This window comes from Poecilia latipinna, unplaced genomic scaffold (genome assembly GCF_001443285.1).
Source record: "Poecilia latipinna isolate Pla-1442-1.1 unplaced genomic scaffold, P_latipinna-1.0 Scaffold1480, whole genome shotgun sequence".
NCBI classification, from domain to species: Eukaryota; Metazoa; Chordata; class Actinopteri; order Cyprinodontiformes; family Poeciliidae; genus Poecilia; species Poecilia latipinna.
In genome coordinates this window covers 139682-157676 of record NW_015114096.1, presented here as the reverse complement: position 1 = coordinate 157676, position 17995 = coordinate 139682, and the positions used below count along the sequence as shown (strand labels likewise).

Here is a 17995-nt window from a genome sequence, read left to right as displayed (position 1 = left end):
AAAAGTCCTTCAAATCCTCCGAGGCGCTACAGGCCGTCATGTGCCGGGCGGTAAATTGATCGTGACATAGCAGCGCGGCGAAAAAGAAAAAGAACTCCAAATGTACAAGCGTGTCAGAGGCACCAAAAGAGGAAAGAAAAAAAAAAAAGAAAGAAAGAAAAGAAAAAAGAAAGACGAGGCAGTGGTTTGCAGAGGGCCGGAGAGAATAGGGAACACACACAGACCGGATCGCTGGGAAGGCGAGCGTATGCATCTCCGTCTTTGCGTTGACAAACACCGGCCGTACGCGAGGACGCTCCCCGAGTGTTGTGGACATTTTATTTCTGTGACTGCTTAGCCACACACACACACGAACGCGCACACACACACACAATTCACTGAATTGCCATGTTTTCTAGGTTAAACACAACTTTACTTTGAAGTGAATTCCTCTCTCCCAGAGCATGCAAGTATTATGCTTAGCACCTTAAAATATTAAAAGCAGACTGCTGCAAAGACATTTAAGGGCATTCCCTGAATTCAGAGTTTTTCCTAACGCACATGTACAGAAGAGTGACCATCTGTGACGGGATCCTCGTCGAACGTAGCGCTGCTTCCAAAGTGGCCGAAGAGTCGAAAATCTGTCAGACGGGCCTAAACAATCTGTCCTCTTCCGAAAGCGAAGACACCGGGGTTTATATCAGCACCGCCTCGCAAGTTAGTGTTAATAGTTAATGAGGGACCTTGTTCTGGCTAGGGCGGATTGCTTTGTTTGGACGGGGAACGTCAAAGCGATCCTGTTGAGGTTTCGTGATGAGGATGGGAGCTTTAAATGGAGACAGGCTCTGGCTCTTTGTTCCCGTCCCTGTGCGCGTTTGACTAAAATATGTTTATTTTTCTGTCACTTCACGTCAAGATTGATTGCGGTCGCAGAGCAAAAAATGTTGTACCTCTTAGAACAAATGGGCTGTGACAGAGCTTTTTGTTTCAACTTTCTGTTTCATGAGCCTAGTTAAGGAAGCTAAGGCCTTGTCCCACCATCTTCTGTGCGACCTTTGAAGTGGCTCTTAACCGTAAGTCTGGCCTTTTGATCTGCCTCCCTCAAACTCTCGAGTAAGTGAATTCCTGTGCGTATCGTAGCGAATTAAAGTACGTCTTAAATAAACCTGAATAAATACAGCCAATCACCATCTTTGTTACTCCAAGAATGCTGTGGAGCAGTCTTCAAGATTTGTGAGAAGTCCTGGAGTGGGTCACGTCTTTTGAAGTCTTTTTTTTTTTGTGCCGCACAAGAGCTTCCCGTTGAGTTTTAGAAGGATTTACTGAAACAGGTGCACTTGGAAACAAATAAAAGCACAAGCAGGAGTATTTCAATAGAGCTGCTTTTCAATTTCAGCTCCGAAATGGTAGAAAAATCTAAATCAGATGATTCAAATATTGCAGTGTAAATGATGAAGACAAGTTGGGGAAAAAAAAAAAAAAGACCCAAATAGGTTGAGGGAATATATTCTAGAGTATGGAATTTGCGACTGAATTTACTGAAATTGTTAGAAGATAATATTGGTTTGGCAACTTGGGTTTAAGTGCCTTGCCCCAGGGCACATCAACAGGTGGCATGAGTTCACTGGCGTCAACATACTACAAGACTCTACCCACTGACCTACAATCATCCCGATAGGTAGCAAAAACATTGAACAGAGACTTTCTATGGGACAGAAAGCCACAGAGTTAATGGCAGCAGTGCCATGATCCAGTAATGACAGGCTGCTTAAGCAATACCGGTTGTATTGTCTGTAAAAAAGGAAGTGAGACGGAAGAAAGCAAGTCAATTGTAATATGTGAAGACAAATGTATTTTGCTCGGCGTGTCAATTCAGTCAAACCTTCGTAATGCTGTACAGATTAGGTTTCCTTTCTATTGGTAGCGCGCAATAATGTCAGAGTATTTCCGGCTCTGTCTGTGATACATTAAATAGTGCTGGTTGGAGTCACCACAAAGCAGCTGGTGATGATTCTTTATGACTCACGGCAGCATTGCTTTTGTTTCCTCGTTGCAGTAAGGGCGGACTCACTACTCCGTCTTTTATCCGCCGGATACTGAGTGCGGTTGAGCTTTATTTCGCCTTTGACGACCGTACTCTTTTAGACCAATGGAGCTGAGGTGACGCCACTTTGCGAATGAGCCGACCTCTGTCTCTCTCTCTCTCTGACTGAGGCTACAGATGACATGTCCAGCCGATAAACGCTGTTGGTTAGCTGGAGAACCTTAGCTTGGGTCTCTTCTTTCTCCACATCCTCTTCTTCCTTACCTACATGGGCAATTACCAATTCCCTTTCGGGATACAATGACATTGAGTTTTGACAGCTGAGGATTTTTTTGTTGTTATTGAACTTTTCCTTTTTGGCCCCCCCCCCCAACCCCCCACGCTTTCTTTTTCCCCTTTTTCCCTTTGTCTGTTTTTGAAGGTCTTTAATCTTGGCTCAAAGACAGGTGGGTACGGTTTAGCCGAGCACTAAATGAAAGCCTGCGGAATTGTAGTCGCCTCTGCGACCTCGGGTTCTCCTTTCCTCAAGAGCGAGCCTCGTTACTGGCAGGGGGATGTCACCTCAGCATGAGCCAGATCAAAAGGCCTGTGAAGTGTGTGCTTGTGTGCGCGCATCAGCCAGGATCCCATTAGAACCCCCAGATAATGTCAAAAAACTGATGGGAAGAGATGTAAAAAGAGAAAAAAAAAAACATATTTTCAACGAGGGCACATTTTCACTAACTTTTAAGGATTTAAACTTCTCCGACACACACAAAGTTTCAGTCAGGCGGCTCGGAATCCATATTCCTCGCTCGCTTTTGGTTCGTCTCCCGACTGCTTTCCGTAGTTTACAACTGCAGCGTAAAGTCGGCATGAGGAAAACAGAAGCTCGTTCATCGGCTGACAACTCTAATGCCGTATTTTGACGATATTTTATGTCTGGAGATTTAATTTTTGACACTCGCTACGTTTTCTTCAAATCAGATTTTCAGAGTTATAACCTGTTTAACCTTCAAAACTGAATTAATCAATTTTAGCATAGAATTAACAAGATGTCCAACATTCCTGCAAGATTTTGATCAATAAGGCTGAAATCTTGGTGCAAATAGAAAATGATAACATCCTGCTGTTGTGATTTTTTTTTTTTCTTTAGCTACACATCCATAATGCAAATCTCCATTTCCACAACTGCTAATGTGGCCTTTACACTACCATGAACCAGTCTGACCTCAGTAAGACATTTCCTTCCCTACAGCTAATGCTCGGTAAACGTTTTCTCTTTTTTGAACATTTCTTTTCCGAACTGAGAAACGGTTGAGAAATCCCTGTAGATCAGAAGTTTCTTGAAATACTCCACGCAGCCCTCGTCGTACCAGCAATGCCACGTTCAAGGTCACTGGAATACCATTGTCTCGTCATTCTTATGCTCAGTTTGAACATTCAGCAAGTCGCCTCTGCAGTGTATTGGCTGATTTGCTATTTTTGTTAACAAGCAGCCAATAAATTTAATTATTACGCTAGAAACACCGTGCTTCTTACTTCGTACTACCCTTTTTTTATTTTGTCATGTTGTTTATTTAGTTTTCTCTTCAGTCCCCTCTTTCAATCTTCTCACAGTCTGGTGTGTTTTGTCGCCGGAGCGGGTGCAGGTCAAGGGCGGGAAAATGATAACAGTCACTCATTCTCTGCTCAAATTAGGAGTGCAGCAACCTGCGCACACAAACACACGGGGATGATGGATGGAAGGTCCTACACCAAGGGTGCAAAACATGATTCATGCCTCGTTTGTGTTTATTAGTCCTCCCCACATATGTGTGAGTGCTCACAAATCCCCAAACCGTGCTTGTATTTCAGAAATGCGCCTCTTTTGTCAACACGTGTCTATATAATGCGGGATGGATCCCACCTCTGGCACTTCACTGGCAACAAAACCTACTCCACTGTTTGAATGTCAACAACAAGAAAGACACAAAGAGCGCTCAACACACTGCCTCCAGTCAGTCGCGGCAGGTGGAGGAAGGTTCAAGGAGGTGTGTTTATACCCAGACACGCGCTCGTGCAAACACCTCGACGCCGACAGAGAGCGTCTCTGATAGTATTAGCTTTATTTATGCGTGCGGCGTGACATCAAGTGAAATGACGAGGGAACTGTTTGTTCGCCGGTGTGCGTTTAAACTGCCGTACGTCAGCCTTTAGAGAGCTACAAAAAGCGGAGCGGGAAGAAACGGCAGCAGCCAGCGATGGTAAAGGAAGTGTAGGGATGAAATGAAAAAGATAAAAGGAGTACTAGGTGGTTTTTAAATAGTGTGAAGGGCAAACGGTAAAACAGAAGCAACAAACCCGAGGTCTATTGTAACGTTAAGGTAAGCACATTTTGAAAGTTGTTCAAGTCGGAAAATGAAACCCCCCCTACCCCCATCGAACTCCCATTTCCTCTCCAGAAAATTGTCGGTGAACATGACAAGAAATGTACAGCATTGGTGTTTATACTATGTTCTTGGTATCATTTATTACTACTGAGCAACTTTCACCATTGTTAGATCCACTTTTTATGTCCGAGTGACATAAGGTAATAATAAGTAATTAGTTGAACCTCGAGGTAACTTGTTGCTACTAAAGTAAAAACATGAACCACAATATACAAAATTTAAAGTGCCGCCGAGCACAAAATCCAAAATGTAAAACAAAACAAAAAAAAAGTATGCAGATTGATAAAAGCAAACAGGAGTACAAAGAGAAACCAACTGGAAAATGCCCCGAGGAAACGGATGAGCGATGATGAACAAATGAGTGGCAATTAGCCAACATAAGAGACATGAAAAGGCCAGAAATATCAGACGAACTGGCTTTACAAGATTGCTACGGTTCTTGGCACAGAACCAGTAAAAACAAAACACAGAGCTGGAGTAAACAAAAACATTGTACGTCATACTTTTTTTTTGCCAGAATGCTACTGTATAACAACAATTTTAACTCGTAAAGAAGATACCCAACAACCCAGTCCTCTTTTCCATCCCACTCGTAGTCCACTGTGAGGAAATGTTGTTACATGAATCCAATAAACATTATTTACTAGCTCCAGTTACTTCAGTTTTATTGCGGGTTTAATCTGTTTTATAGGGATCAATTGGCCTAAGTGGTTCTCATAAATTTTTTCTAATATACAATTCATTAGTTTACATGTGAGATTTAAGCTTTTTTTTTTTTTTTTTTACCATTTTGGCTCTTGATTCATACAAATCCTGAACTGCAATGAAAGATGAAGGTACCGAATGATTTTTGGTGAGCAGGTGAATCGATCTGTTAACCACGACCTTCTTAGTCTGATGACCTTAACATATGACGGTTGTTTTGTACAGGATTATTAAAGATACATGATGTTGTCTTATGCTTGATTAATAAAAACACTGATTGCCTCTTGTGCAAGTCTATTTTTGCAATTAATGTTGGCTGACTGGATTAGGTAAAGCCCCAAATGTGCTTGTTGCTGGGGAAATATCTTAGCTTAACCGAGTAAAACTCTGTTTTGGAAACTTGTTTAAAAAAAACAAAAAAAACAAGGAGCAATGACCAAGCTTCAGTTTGTGACTAGTTGGATTTGCCACCTTCACACTAAAATTAATTAAAAAGTTTGGTGACTGACAACTCCCCCTCGACTCTCATAAATCACAGATATGTCTCCAAACAATAATGCTTCTTTGTTCTCATCTTTTCGCCCCCCCTCCACCCCCCTGCTTCTTTCTATTCATCTCCTGTCATCCTGTTCTATCTTATTAATTTCACCTACATTTCCGTGCTGCACTGTATCACTATTTTAACACTGGGCTGCACTCCTTCACTCATACGCACACAACAATTTATTTTCCTTCCCTGTTCATGGTTGTCTGTTTTCTGGGTAGCTTTTTATTCTCACAACAAAGAAGATGTCTGTTTTGTTTTGTCTTTTTTTCTTCACTGGATGCTAAAATCTGACCTATTTTTCCCGAAAGACTTTCAGTTGGATTTTTTTTTCTCTTCTTCTTCTTTTTGTCTGTGGCTAGTGTAGCAAAGCTAATTGTATAAAATTCTCACTGCATCATCTTTTGCAAATTCCTCTGACGGAATTATTCAACATCCCCCCTGACCAGGTTGATGTGGATAAATGTCCCTATCACCGCTAAGCGTAAGCCACTACTCATCTCTTATTTTAGACTCCGCCAGTGACAAAGATGGCCATTCCTCAAATGGTATTAAATTTGCTTCTCATGTACTTGTAGTTTTTCATCGTTTCTCGTCACAGAAGGTGAACTCTCCACACTCCTCTTCCCTCCGAAGCGCATTCCCTCCCGGTCGCTGGCCCGTGTGACCGTGGGGAAGGCTCATAGCTCACCCATTGGGTGCCGTCCAACGGATTTGATCTCCTGGTCTGGCCTCGGCCATCTGTGTCTGTTGGCGTCGTAATGAGAGAAAACCGCCCGCTGGCCTTTCCCTCCGATCCTCAGCCCCAGTCCTTTTGCTGGTGCATGAGCACTGGACAGCAGTAATTTGACAAGAGCCCGTTCAGTACGGAGAGCTCTGTCTCAGTTCATGCCTGCGTAACCTTGTTGAAAACCGAACGAAATAATAAATATCTACGTAGCGATGGAGAATGAGCCGGGCACAAACAAGCAGCGTTTTTGCCATCTCTCTACTCGGTTGGGATAAAGAAACGTACTACTTATGCGCTCTGCTAATCTCTTTAGACGAACGTCCACAATCCCCCAAAAGGATAATACTCGTTGCATGTCCAACCAGTGCACCGCAGCATCAAACGTGATTGTTTACAGACCCGTTTCACTTAGGTTTGATAAATCCATTTGTTGTTCAGTTTTTGGGTTTCTAATAGGTGGATCGTTATTTTGAACATTTTTTTATTTTTTATTTTTTTCAGAAAATGTAAATGTCAGATGTTAGATTTGATCTATAACGAGCCATGACGATATGATGTAGCTGCATCATATCTGCAGCCATCAATGTTAGCTAATCTTAGCTTGACCTAAAGACTTGAAATAGTCTATATGTCACAACATAAGAATTACCTGCAGCCTACACATATCTACAAAGTCTAATGCTATGGGAAGAAATGTTATATTTATTAAGTACAGCTATTTTTGAACACATCAGGTTGGAACAAACAGCTTTTGATGGGTTGTTAAAATTTGGGCGGCCTTTCGCAACATTCAGTGGGTTTACAGAAAGTGTTCATAGGAAAATTTTTTATCAAAATCGTTGTCATTGTGTGGCAGAAAAGTAAAGAAAACACTAACATTTTAATCAAATGCTGTGTCCTTGCACTCATTTTATTGCTCCATTCATTTTGAAAAGCTTGCATCTGTCGACATCATCAATGAATAACAGACAGAGGTTAAAAAAAGTGTCACTATGCAGTGTGCACTGTGAATACTGTAATCCAAGTGAAACTCTGTGATGTAAATGAACGTAGCATCACAAAATAACACAAGTCTGGATGTATTAAAAGAATCAAGCCATTTGAAGTCTCATGGGTATCTGGTTCAGATCAGTATATAATAAAGGACAAATAAAAAAGGGCATATGGCATATCTGGTGCTGTGACCATAAATATCAGAAGAGGTTTTATTTATTTTTTTTTCAATTGGGTGTGTTTTACATTGGCAACCCTTTGTGGGATGCCTTTATGCTTACCCTTTTTTTTTTTTTTTGCTGATTGCCTAGAAACTGGTCTATTGCCCCAATTGTTTTGTTAATTGTAACAAAGGAAGTAGAAATAAATTGTCTTTATTTAGTGATTTACTGACATATTTAGGTACATGCATGCAAAAAAAATTGTAAATACATAAATATTTTGCTATTATAACCTGCCTAATGCAAGATTACACAAAGCAGATGGTTGGCAAATCTTAGCTTGACCTAAAGACTTGTGGGGGGGGGGGACTAGCTTATCTGTCCTCCACATTAACAGTCCCATCATCTATTTGACCTGCACAAAGTATATTTATGGATTATGTTTCCATTTTCATGCCAGCATGGTAGTGGTGGGGACTAGTGAGGTGGTCCTTCCTTCCAATATAGCATTTAAAAAATCTACTTTCAAGGTAAACGATGATATTACATAGTACATTAGTCGTTAGTGTAGAATAACTGTTTTTATTATTATTATTATTATTATTATTATTATTATTATTATTGTAGTCATAAAGGTGTTGCTGAAAAATACAGCTATTACTACAATAATATTCTAAACAATAATACTTGTGCATAAAGCAATACCAACTAATAGGGCTGTAACATACTAAAGATTTCAAATATAAAATATATTTTTAGCTCTATGCGGTTAAAAGGACCTCAGTAAAGACAGGTGATTACTTAGAGAAAAAAAAATGCTATTATATAATATGACAAATTATGTCCTATAATACATGTAGAGTATGAATGAAATGAATGAATTGGGGTCTAACTGGTGAACGGCCAAACTGACCAAGAGCTAAATAAATTTTTCCTTGTTTTCTTTTTTAAATTAATGATCTCAAATCCCAACAAGCCTATAAATTTACAGTGTTTGCTGTTGCTACCACTTGTAGAGGTGAAAAATTATCACCACGATTGGGAAGTCTTCAAATGTCCTGGTTTACCTTAGTGAAAGTGTGTATGTGCGTGTGGGTGTGTGTGTGTGTGGTGTTGTTGTTTTTTTTTTTGCTCTAACTCCCACAGCGGGTACCTTCCCATAATAATGATGCTATTAAACCTGCGCTTAAGCTGACTTTGCTTTTCCTTTTGCTTGTTCTTTACATCCCCTCCACCGCCTCCATTCCATCTCTGTCTTATTGTTTATTCCCACAATTTCTGAACACTCAGTTAAGACCCCCACACCAGCAACATGCCTCCCACCCCACCACCTCTCGTCCTTCCATCCCCCCCTCCCCCCGTTGCATTATTAGTGCATATGGCTCTCTCTTGGCTCTGCAGAAGCCATTAGCTGAGATTAGCAGCAGAAGAGCCAGACTTCTCCCTCTGTCCTTCCTCTCTCATTCTCTCACTATTTTTTATTTTTTTTTTTAACTTTCAGGCTAGCTATAGCCGCCACGCTTGCTGAATGATTACCATCCATTATAAAGCTTCATTGTGCTGACAGAGGCAACTTCAGACGATAGCCCTGGTTATAAAGAAAAAAGGTGGGGAGAGAGTGAGACACTCATAATCTTTAAACACACTTCCTGTAAGTGTAATGTGTGTGTGTGCCCAGGGAAAGAGGGTGTGTGTGTGTGGGAAGGGGGGTGTAGGAATGATTGGCCTTTAGCTCAAAGAGGTAGTCCGAAAAGGAAAGGGAGCGTTAGAGGAGAGCAGCCTCGGATGCTACAGAAAAGCTGGAATTTGACACTGATTAGTTATTGCTAACTGCAGCTTCCCCAGAGGTTTGATCGAAGCCGCAAGTGATGCAAGCGTCCTCGCGCACCACAGGGAGCGTTGTTAACCTTTTCCGTGTGGCACAGTGCCCCAGTCGCCCTCCCTCGCTTCCCCCCGCTGTGACGTCTCAGCTGAAACATATCCCCCACTCCCACAAGTTGCACTTTTAGTTGCGGGGCTCGCACACGGCGTCGCGCATGCAGTGAAAAGTGCAACATTCATAGAGTTAATGTAGAACACACACACACACACGCGCACACACACACACCTACACACAAATATACATTTTAAATTCAGCAAAAAAGGTAATTGTAGCAGAAAAAAAAAATGGCCCACTGGGGCTGACTTGGGTTGTTAGAGAGATTGAAAACGACAGTGAGAGGAATTTTGTGGCTTGGCCAGAACCTGACATGGATGGAATATTAATAATCCCCCCTTTAGTTTGCAACCCCTCTATCCTCTCTGTCACAACTTCCCCCTTGTATAAAAGCTGGGGATGCTGCCTGTTGACAGCACTCTTTTTTTACTCTTTACTCTTTATACCCCCGCTAGTCGTGCTGTGAATAATATGCATATTGATTTCCTGTGATATTCAGAACTGTTGTCAAGTGCTAGAAATGTTTTTATCTTTTTGCTAAGTTTTGTTTTAAATCATATAAACGAGTTGGCCCTTTATCAAAAGCATAATAGAATACACTCACAATCTCACCCCCGAACCCCCAAAAATATTTTTGGTCCAACTTCACTAGCTACATCCAGGTCTGATCACTGATTATTTCCTGTTACATAGACTTTATAAAAAAATACTCAAATAAGTAGAGCCTCTCTGACAACATGAAGTAGGCTTAGTAGATGGTGACGTTTTGCTTGATAAAAGTGTTGGCTAAACTTAAAATACTGAAAATATGAAAAGTTAAATGTCTAGTGTTTGCCGTAGAGATGGAGAATTTTATATTTCCAATACCAATAAAATTAATTATAAAATGTATATATTTGTATTTTCCCAGTCAAGCTAGCTGTCGTTACACACAGTCAAAACTCCATCGACACAAACATTGCATGTTCTGCTTGAAAAGTATCCATTTTAATTAGGCTGTCGCTAAGCAACCCAGATCACATGTTAAAATATGTTGATTGTTCAGCGATAAGTCCCATTGAACCAGCACTGTAAATTTCCGATTAGCAATAAAGTCTGCGGCTTATCCCGGTTTGTATTGAAAACCTCATTGCTTTCTGGGTCCAAGTTTACGTTTCGCGCCCGAGAAAGACAAAATTGTGACATCCCACCCGATGCAAAAGCTGCAGATTGAAATCAAACCGATTCTGGCTCTGTGTGTGTGTGTGTGTGTGTGTGTGTGTGTGTGTGTGTGTGCGTGTGACTGGTGTTGTGTGCTTAAGTATCTCCACCCGGGTGCTCATATAAAAGGCGACAGGTTATTTCTACCTTTTACGCCACCCTCCCCATTGGAAAACATGAACTTCCTACATTCTCACCCAGGCATTAGCACTTCTGTGATTGCATCCGCCTCAGCTGCACTCTCGATCTCTTCCACAGCCACCTCCCCCCCCTACAGGGGCATCACTCTCAATCACATTTATCTCTTGGATCTCTCTCCCTCCCCAAATCTACCCCCCACCCCTCCTTTTTTTTTTGAGTCTGTGCTTTACTTGTAATCTATTTTCTCTCCTTTTCACTCTCCTTCTGTTGCCAATGCCCCTGCTATCTCTTCTACTTCTCCCTTAATCTCTCTCCACACCACCATGCTATTCTCTTTTTGTTTTCCATCTCCCTCCCCAGCATCTCCTCCTTCCCACCCCACCAAGTCTCTATCTCTCTGTCTCCTTGCCCGTGTTTCTCACCAGTCAATAATGAAAATTGCTTGCTACCTTGAATGGATTATGGGTGTGCGTAGGGGCCTTAGGTAGTTTGTTTGAAGGCGCAGAGGTGTCAAATGAAAAGGCCCGGGTCATTTTCTACCTGCCACAGGCCTTCTGCTCCCCCATCACACACTCACACACTCTGGTGAAAAGACACACGCTGGAAATAAACACTCTCATTCACAAACACACAGCTGATCAATGACAATGAATCAAGCATTACCACTCCTGTCTCTGCACTCAGATGTACCTTTCCTCCCTTTCACCGTCTCTCTCTCTCTCTCTCTCTCTCCCCCCACCGTCTCCCGTCATGTATTATAAATATTGCCTAATTGCACGGCCCAGAATTCCTCACACGGGCTGGCACATTTACTTGTTTGCTTTGTATCTCTTTGCCTTCCTCTTGTTTGCTAAATCCTTCTGTGATAAGCTTGTTTACTCCCCGGTTCTGGCTTGTCGAGATCAAACAACGAGCAGATTGAACTAGAAGAGCAAGCGCCTGATGGTCAGTTCTCTGGTTTATGCATGCTACAGGGGTGGGATGAAAAAGACATGTGGCCGCTGTGCATTCGATTCAAAGCGTTTCTGAGCATTTTTACTTTCCTCCCGTGTTTGTTTTCTCTTGTTTTTGTTTTTTATCCCTTGCTCCTTCTCGTAGCGTACAGTCCCGCAAGCCGTGACTGATGAAGAGTCGCGTTCCGAATCCTCATCAGTCTCTGATTGACAGCGGTTGCATGTCTGTTATTGGAAACCGAGTTGCGTGGAGCTTTCCATGTTGCCTCTTTCGTCGGTGATGTGTGAAGTGGCTGCATTGGTTTGACAAATACGTTATGAAGCCGACACGGGGAGGGAGCAAGACACTTCCGACGTTCCGTCTGCCGCCGAGGGCCCCGGATGTGACTGTGTTTAATTTGTTTCGTTTTGTTTCCTCCTATGGGGAAGTGCGTGTTCGTGTGCCAGTATGTGTGGTCTCTCCTCCAAGATCCGAGTTCCTGAATTGTTTGGTTTTGTCGCTGCATACTGATTGAACTGAGATACCTCTCTTCCATGAAGATGGGATTTTTGGATTCTAAAAATTAACAACTGTGGACTGGCCCACCGGAGTTATGGATCTCTACATCTCCTCCAAAGACGCTCGAGTGAATCAATCCCTAATTATTTCATTAGTTAAGCAGAGGTTTTATGAAAGCGAGTTGATTTTGCACTCATCTAAAATTCCAATACGTCTTTGATGCTAATGTATTAACATGTGAAAAAGCACAGAAATACTTCCCTCTTCCTCATACATCATTGAATCTGCTCCTGCATCTTCAAAGCAAAAATGTAAAAAAAAAAAAAAGAAAGAAAGAAAAAAAAATCCTCTTAAAGAAAAGTAGTAGCGCTTTCTGACGAGACGAGCTTTGGGGCTGAGATTTCACAGCCACTAATAAGCATTCAGCCTCCTCCCCTCCTCTGCCTCGTGGTGACTCGGCTGCTAATGTGTGACTGACAAGCCTCAGCTTTCGCTGATTGGGCCACTTTTGCAGGTTGGCTAAGCACATAGATGATGGACAGATGTGGGCTGTGTGTGCGCACGCGAGTCGAGACAGGCTCAGATCAAAGCTTTCGCCTCACGTCGGCGGCGCTTCGCATTTTGATACCACCTTGGCCGGTCCGCATTGCATCTCCACTAACGGAGTGGATTTTTCCCCTTCCCCCTTGTAATGGCCTTGGTTTGGATAGCGGCAGCGGGGGAACTCTGTTTTTTTATTCATTTTTTTTATTTTTGCCAGATTGCTAGACTCGTTCTTTTAAATTAGCCCAACAGGGACTTTTGGTTGCCAGAGTGATTTTCATCTTTGGTCAAATTTTTTACCTTAATTCAAAACCATACCTCGTTATCACTCCCTCTTCACTTTGCTTGTCCAGCGATCGATCAGAAAACATTTACTCAAATGTTGGCAGAAAGTAAATAAGTAAGCAAAACTTTATTTATAAAGCGCCCTATGACAAATACATTGACGTGGTGCTTCACAAGCGTCAACACTTCATAAAAATAGGGATCATCTCAAAATCGGGCAGACTGACGAAAGCTCAGATTCTCATTTAGTCATTTTGACCTACATTGAAGGCTATTGAAAATGAGAAGAGAGTTTACAGTGGAGAGGGAAGGGTGGGGGGGGTAGGAGATATAAAAGCACAATAATGTTTTTTTCCTGTATTCATATAAACTCATTTTGGTTAGCTTTAAGCAGATAAAGGCCTTGCGATTTTTGCAAATCCATTTCAAAGCCGCTGCGGTTGCTCTCACAGCAAACACTTGATCAATCTCGAATCTTTTCAGGCCCTTCGCCTGAATTACCCAACAATCAGAGGAGGTAAGGAGTCTCTTCCACACTATCTGGCATTTTAGGCCACATTCATATTGTCTTTAAGTCAGCGTCCTTTCTTTAAGCCGCCCCCGTCTTGTGAGGTATAGACGGCGGGTCAATCAGAGCGCTCGCCTTGGTTAATCCAGTTTGATGCCGTATCTAGGATTAACCCACAGAAGCTGGAATGACCCTAAGACCCGCGCGGCACACACTTAATGAGACGGCCCAGATGTCTTACAATCAGTGATAGGCGAACCAACAAAAACAAAGGCCCCGCTCATGCAAAATTATTTATAAAACTCTCACGACACGACGAACTGGTCAGCCGGACCAGTTTAACTTCAGTCTCACAGAGGCCCTGATTACATTTTGTCTCTGAAATATATAGTAGTACAACATTTTTCTTAAAAACAACAACAAAAAAATTACTCTATGCTTAGTCAGACTGGATGAAGAGTGTCTGTAAACAATTTCCATGTCCTACAAGCTCTCAGTTAGACAACGATCTGAACTTGCACTGGGATATTCTCATGTCTGCTGTGAGTTGATCTCAACCATTCCACTGTAGCACAGGCAGTACGTCTAGGGTTCTCGTCCATTTGGAGCATAAACTTCCGTTGCAGATTCAAGATTTGCGCAACTTCTAAGGGGTTTTCTTTCAGTTCTGGTGAGTATTTACCTCCATCTGTCTTATAAACTCTAATCAGCTTCCATGTCTGTGCTGAAGAAACACATTCCACATTCATCTCATGAACCAAGGTTGGACACCATTGTGAAAACAAGATTCCATCTCCAGCAATTGATTTCTTTTTTCTTTCACTTAACTGTAAAAGGTTTTTTTCTACTTTAATTTGGCTGATTATCGCTGCTTTCTTCTGAGATTTGGACTTTTTTTCTCGCACATTTTTGTCACCTTGCCACACATCTTCCCTCCTGCTCTCTTTGCGAGTTTATGAATCCTTCTAAACAGACTCCCTCGAATCCGCACCGAGAACAAGACAAACGCGAGGAGGAGGAATTAAGGCAGTTAGCTGATGGACATTCTAACTGGCGCTGCCCTAAATGCGAGTGACACACGTGAAATTCCTCACTAGATTAAATAATAACCTGATCCTGGAAGTCAATAGAGATTGTATTCACTGGAAGGAGCCGTTGCAGAATGATGGAGATACTGAAAGGCCTTGCAACTCAACGCGCCTCCAGGTTTGACGGGGTCATGGAAAGGAATGTGGGAATGAAATGGAACTCATTAGCGAAGAGCGGGAGCCATGACAGGGACCTTTATTCTTGAGCGTGCGCTTTCGCATGTCAGAGCAAAGTAACGGGAAAGTTCCTCCAAGGTCTCCCAAGAGAGGGGAAAAAAAAACAAAAAAAAACTGTAACACGGAACGCACCGCCCACCCTATCTTTGGATTTACGAGCCGACAAGCCATTTGTCTTTCTCTACCTTGTTAGTATTACACCTCGGCTCGAAAGCATTGAGATAAGCAGAGCGAGCGACGTGAGAATTAGAGAGTGGATTGAGTGTGATGGATGACTTGCTGGGTAATATTCCTGACAGATGGATGAGAAATGAAAAGTTGTTGGTGCTGAAAAAAACAAACGCACGATTGGTGATGATCACATCTGGATGGGCTGATACCTGGCTGGCTGCAGCAGTCGGGGGAACAAAAAAAAAAAAAAAAAGAAAAAGAAAGTGACAACTTCTTGACAACAGCTTGACAAGTTTTGCAAAAAAAGATATCACCTGCATTGTCACGGAGGACCAGGAACGTTCGATTTATATGTGTTTATCTTACAGTGTATGACAAGCGTCATTAGCTGCTATACCGTGAGTGCGACACCGCCGAAGTGCCAAGAAGAGTCAGCGAGAGAATCACCGGGAGAGACGCGGTCCCCGCACAGCCCGATGTCATCAAACGCACCCTTTTGCAGAGCACGTCGGTGGGGGGCCAGGGGGAATAACTGCAGGGTCTGTGCACGTGCGGGGCCGATCAAAGTTTTTACCTGATCGCAATTATGTCTGCAGACTGTGATTAGAACTGTCGGAATCGTTACCAATCACTTAAATGTGAAACAGCTGGGTGAAAGAGAAATGTCACATTTCCATTAGGGATTATTTTTTTTTTATTCTGCAGTTTTCATTTCTCGCCTTTTGAGATTTAGCTGCATGTTTCTAACCTCATCGTGTGCCTTGAGCCCACGGTGGAGGAACGCTTAGACCCAAGATGCCACACTTCCAGCATCCAGCCGGCGTTTATCTGAAAGCTCTTTCTCACAATTATAACTGTGTTGTCTAAAAGTCCACAAAACAAAAAAACTATGGCCTTGAATTTGACATGAACTGAAACATTCAAGTGTAAAGAAATAAAAAGTGAACTCAAACTCTTTCACAGGACTCTATTTACTTTGTTCAAGTACTTCTGAGTACCTCCAGTGTCAGAATAAATACACGAGCAACTGTTGTTTGAGAACCATGGCGCAGGGTAATCTTTTCAAAACCCAACCTTCAAAAATTTACATTTATTCAGTGGGGGCAAAAAAATCCACTTGAAGAAATAATCAATTTCTAACTTAATCACCAGTGTTTTAATTAGTTGTCCCCATTAATAATTCAAGCAAAAAATCAATTCAGTTCAGCATTATGATGCATACTTTACACTTTAAAATCAGCGTTTGTAGGAACTTTCACTTTGTAATTCTTGAGCTCGAGATTTTCTAATTTCACAAGGAGGTGCAGGGGTCTTTGCTTCTCCTCTAAGAGAACTTACCATTCAGAATGGCAGATGTTTGCTGATCCGCATAGACCTGAAAAGTGCCAGAAGAAAAATCCAAATGATTAAGTCTTAAATATGTTTATCTGAAATGGACAGAAGCAGGAAAACAAACCTCAAAAGTTTTTTTGTTTGTTTGTTTGTTTGTTTGTTTGTTTTTTGGAGTTGCTGAAATGATGTCACTTCCGTGAAAATATATAAATGTTTAATTGCTTTTCAAACATTTTAGTAGGGGTTCCCAATAAATTGTGGATTTCACTGGTATACTATTGAGGTGCAACTTACACCTGCCATTTTTGGTTTTGGCCGAGAGAGACGGATGAATCACAAGAAGTAAAGCAAGGAAGGGATGCAAATGACAAAGTAAACACACAGGGAATAACATACTCCATTGCCTTCTAAATAACTACCCTTCCAATGCATCAAATTCATAATAACAGTCTGCAGAAAAAAAAATCGAATAAAATACACCAATTTTCCCTGTAAGCATAGTAATGCAGGCCAGGGAGCTGTCTATAGAGAAGAAGTGATTACTGTTTTAAGTTTGAGCTGAATACCAACATCCCCTTTTCCCTCCATGCCCCCCCTGACCTCTACCTCTTAATTTACACCAGGGGTTAAATTAGCCAGCCTGATGAGGGCCATCATTATTTCAGCATGGTGTTGAGCTTGCTAGGCAGCTACCAGTTGGCTTCTGCTTTGTATGGCGGTGAATGGGGGCGGGGGGGTGGAAGGGTAGAAAACCTGTTCTGCAGGAACTGGGTACACAGAGAGCGGATGGGTTTGGAAGGAGCCCAGTTCGAGGCAAATCCTGGGCATTGTTCTTAGATCAAAGAGAGAGAGAGAGAGAGAAAACGGCAATGCAACAGAAGCTCAAATTAAATGGATGTTTAGTCTCTTTGTGTGACAGCCTCAGCTCTGGCCTGGAGTTCTGATGTCAGGTCTTTTCAAACGGCTGTGGCTGAGTGACTGAGAATGGAGGGCAGTGAAAAAAAAAAAGAGAGGGAGTGGGGGAAAAAAAGACAGAGAAGGAGGAATGCATCTCTCTTCTGTTGTCTTGAAAATCAACAAGTATGCAAAGCAAGCGCAATCTCAAATGGACATATTGGACGTATCGCTAACCCGACCGCACGTTGGCCGAGCGATCCGACATCGCGGATCCGCCGTGCAGCGACCATTCTTAGCGCCCGTCACTATTATATGTCACGGCCGTGTCGCTTTGAGTCAATAGCCATCTCCGAGTATCGCCCCCACATGCACGCACACCAACCCATCACACAAACTCCCCGCTCCCACCCACCCACCCACCAGCCCCTTTATGGTCTTCATGAGCCAAAAAGCTTCAGCAGACAGTGTGTATGTCTGTATGAGTTCAGTCTTGCATGTCCACACAGCAGATATCTTTCCCGTCGTTAGCTTAGGTTACCTCAATAGCAGCCATTCATTCTCTGTTCCACCTCAAAGCTCACCGTCCGCTCGTTCCTGCCTGCCTCTTGATTAGAAGTAGAAGAAGGATGAGGAGGGGGATCGGCGGGGGGGGGGGGGGGGGGGGGTGTACATCTGAGTTTGGGATTTATTGTAGAACA

At 42.4% G+C, this 17995-nt stretch overlaps 1 protein-coding gene across 1 annotated transcript in view; it reads left to right on the top strand.

Moving 5' to 3' along the window:
- Positions 1-540: 540 nt before the first annotated feature.
- The window catches only part of LOC106962970 (protocadherin-9-like), a 122036-nt gene continuing 104581 nt past the window's right edge, over positions 541-17995 (top strand). The window contains exon 1 of the mRNA XM_015057650.1: positions 541-696. Within this exon, the coding sequence (XP_014913136.1) occupies positions 541-696 (156 nt within the window). The remainder of the gene's footprint in view (positions 697-17995) is intronic.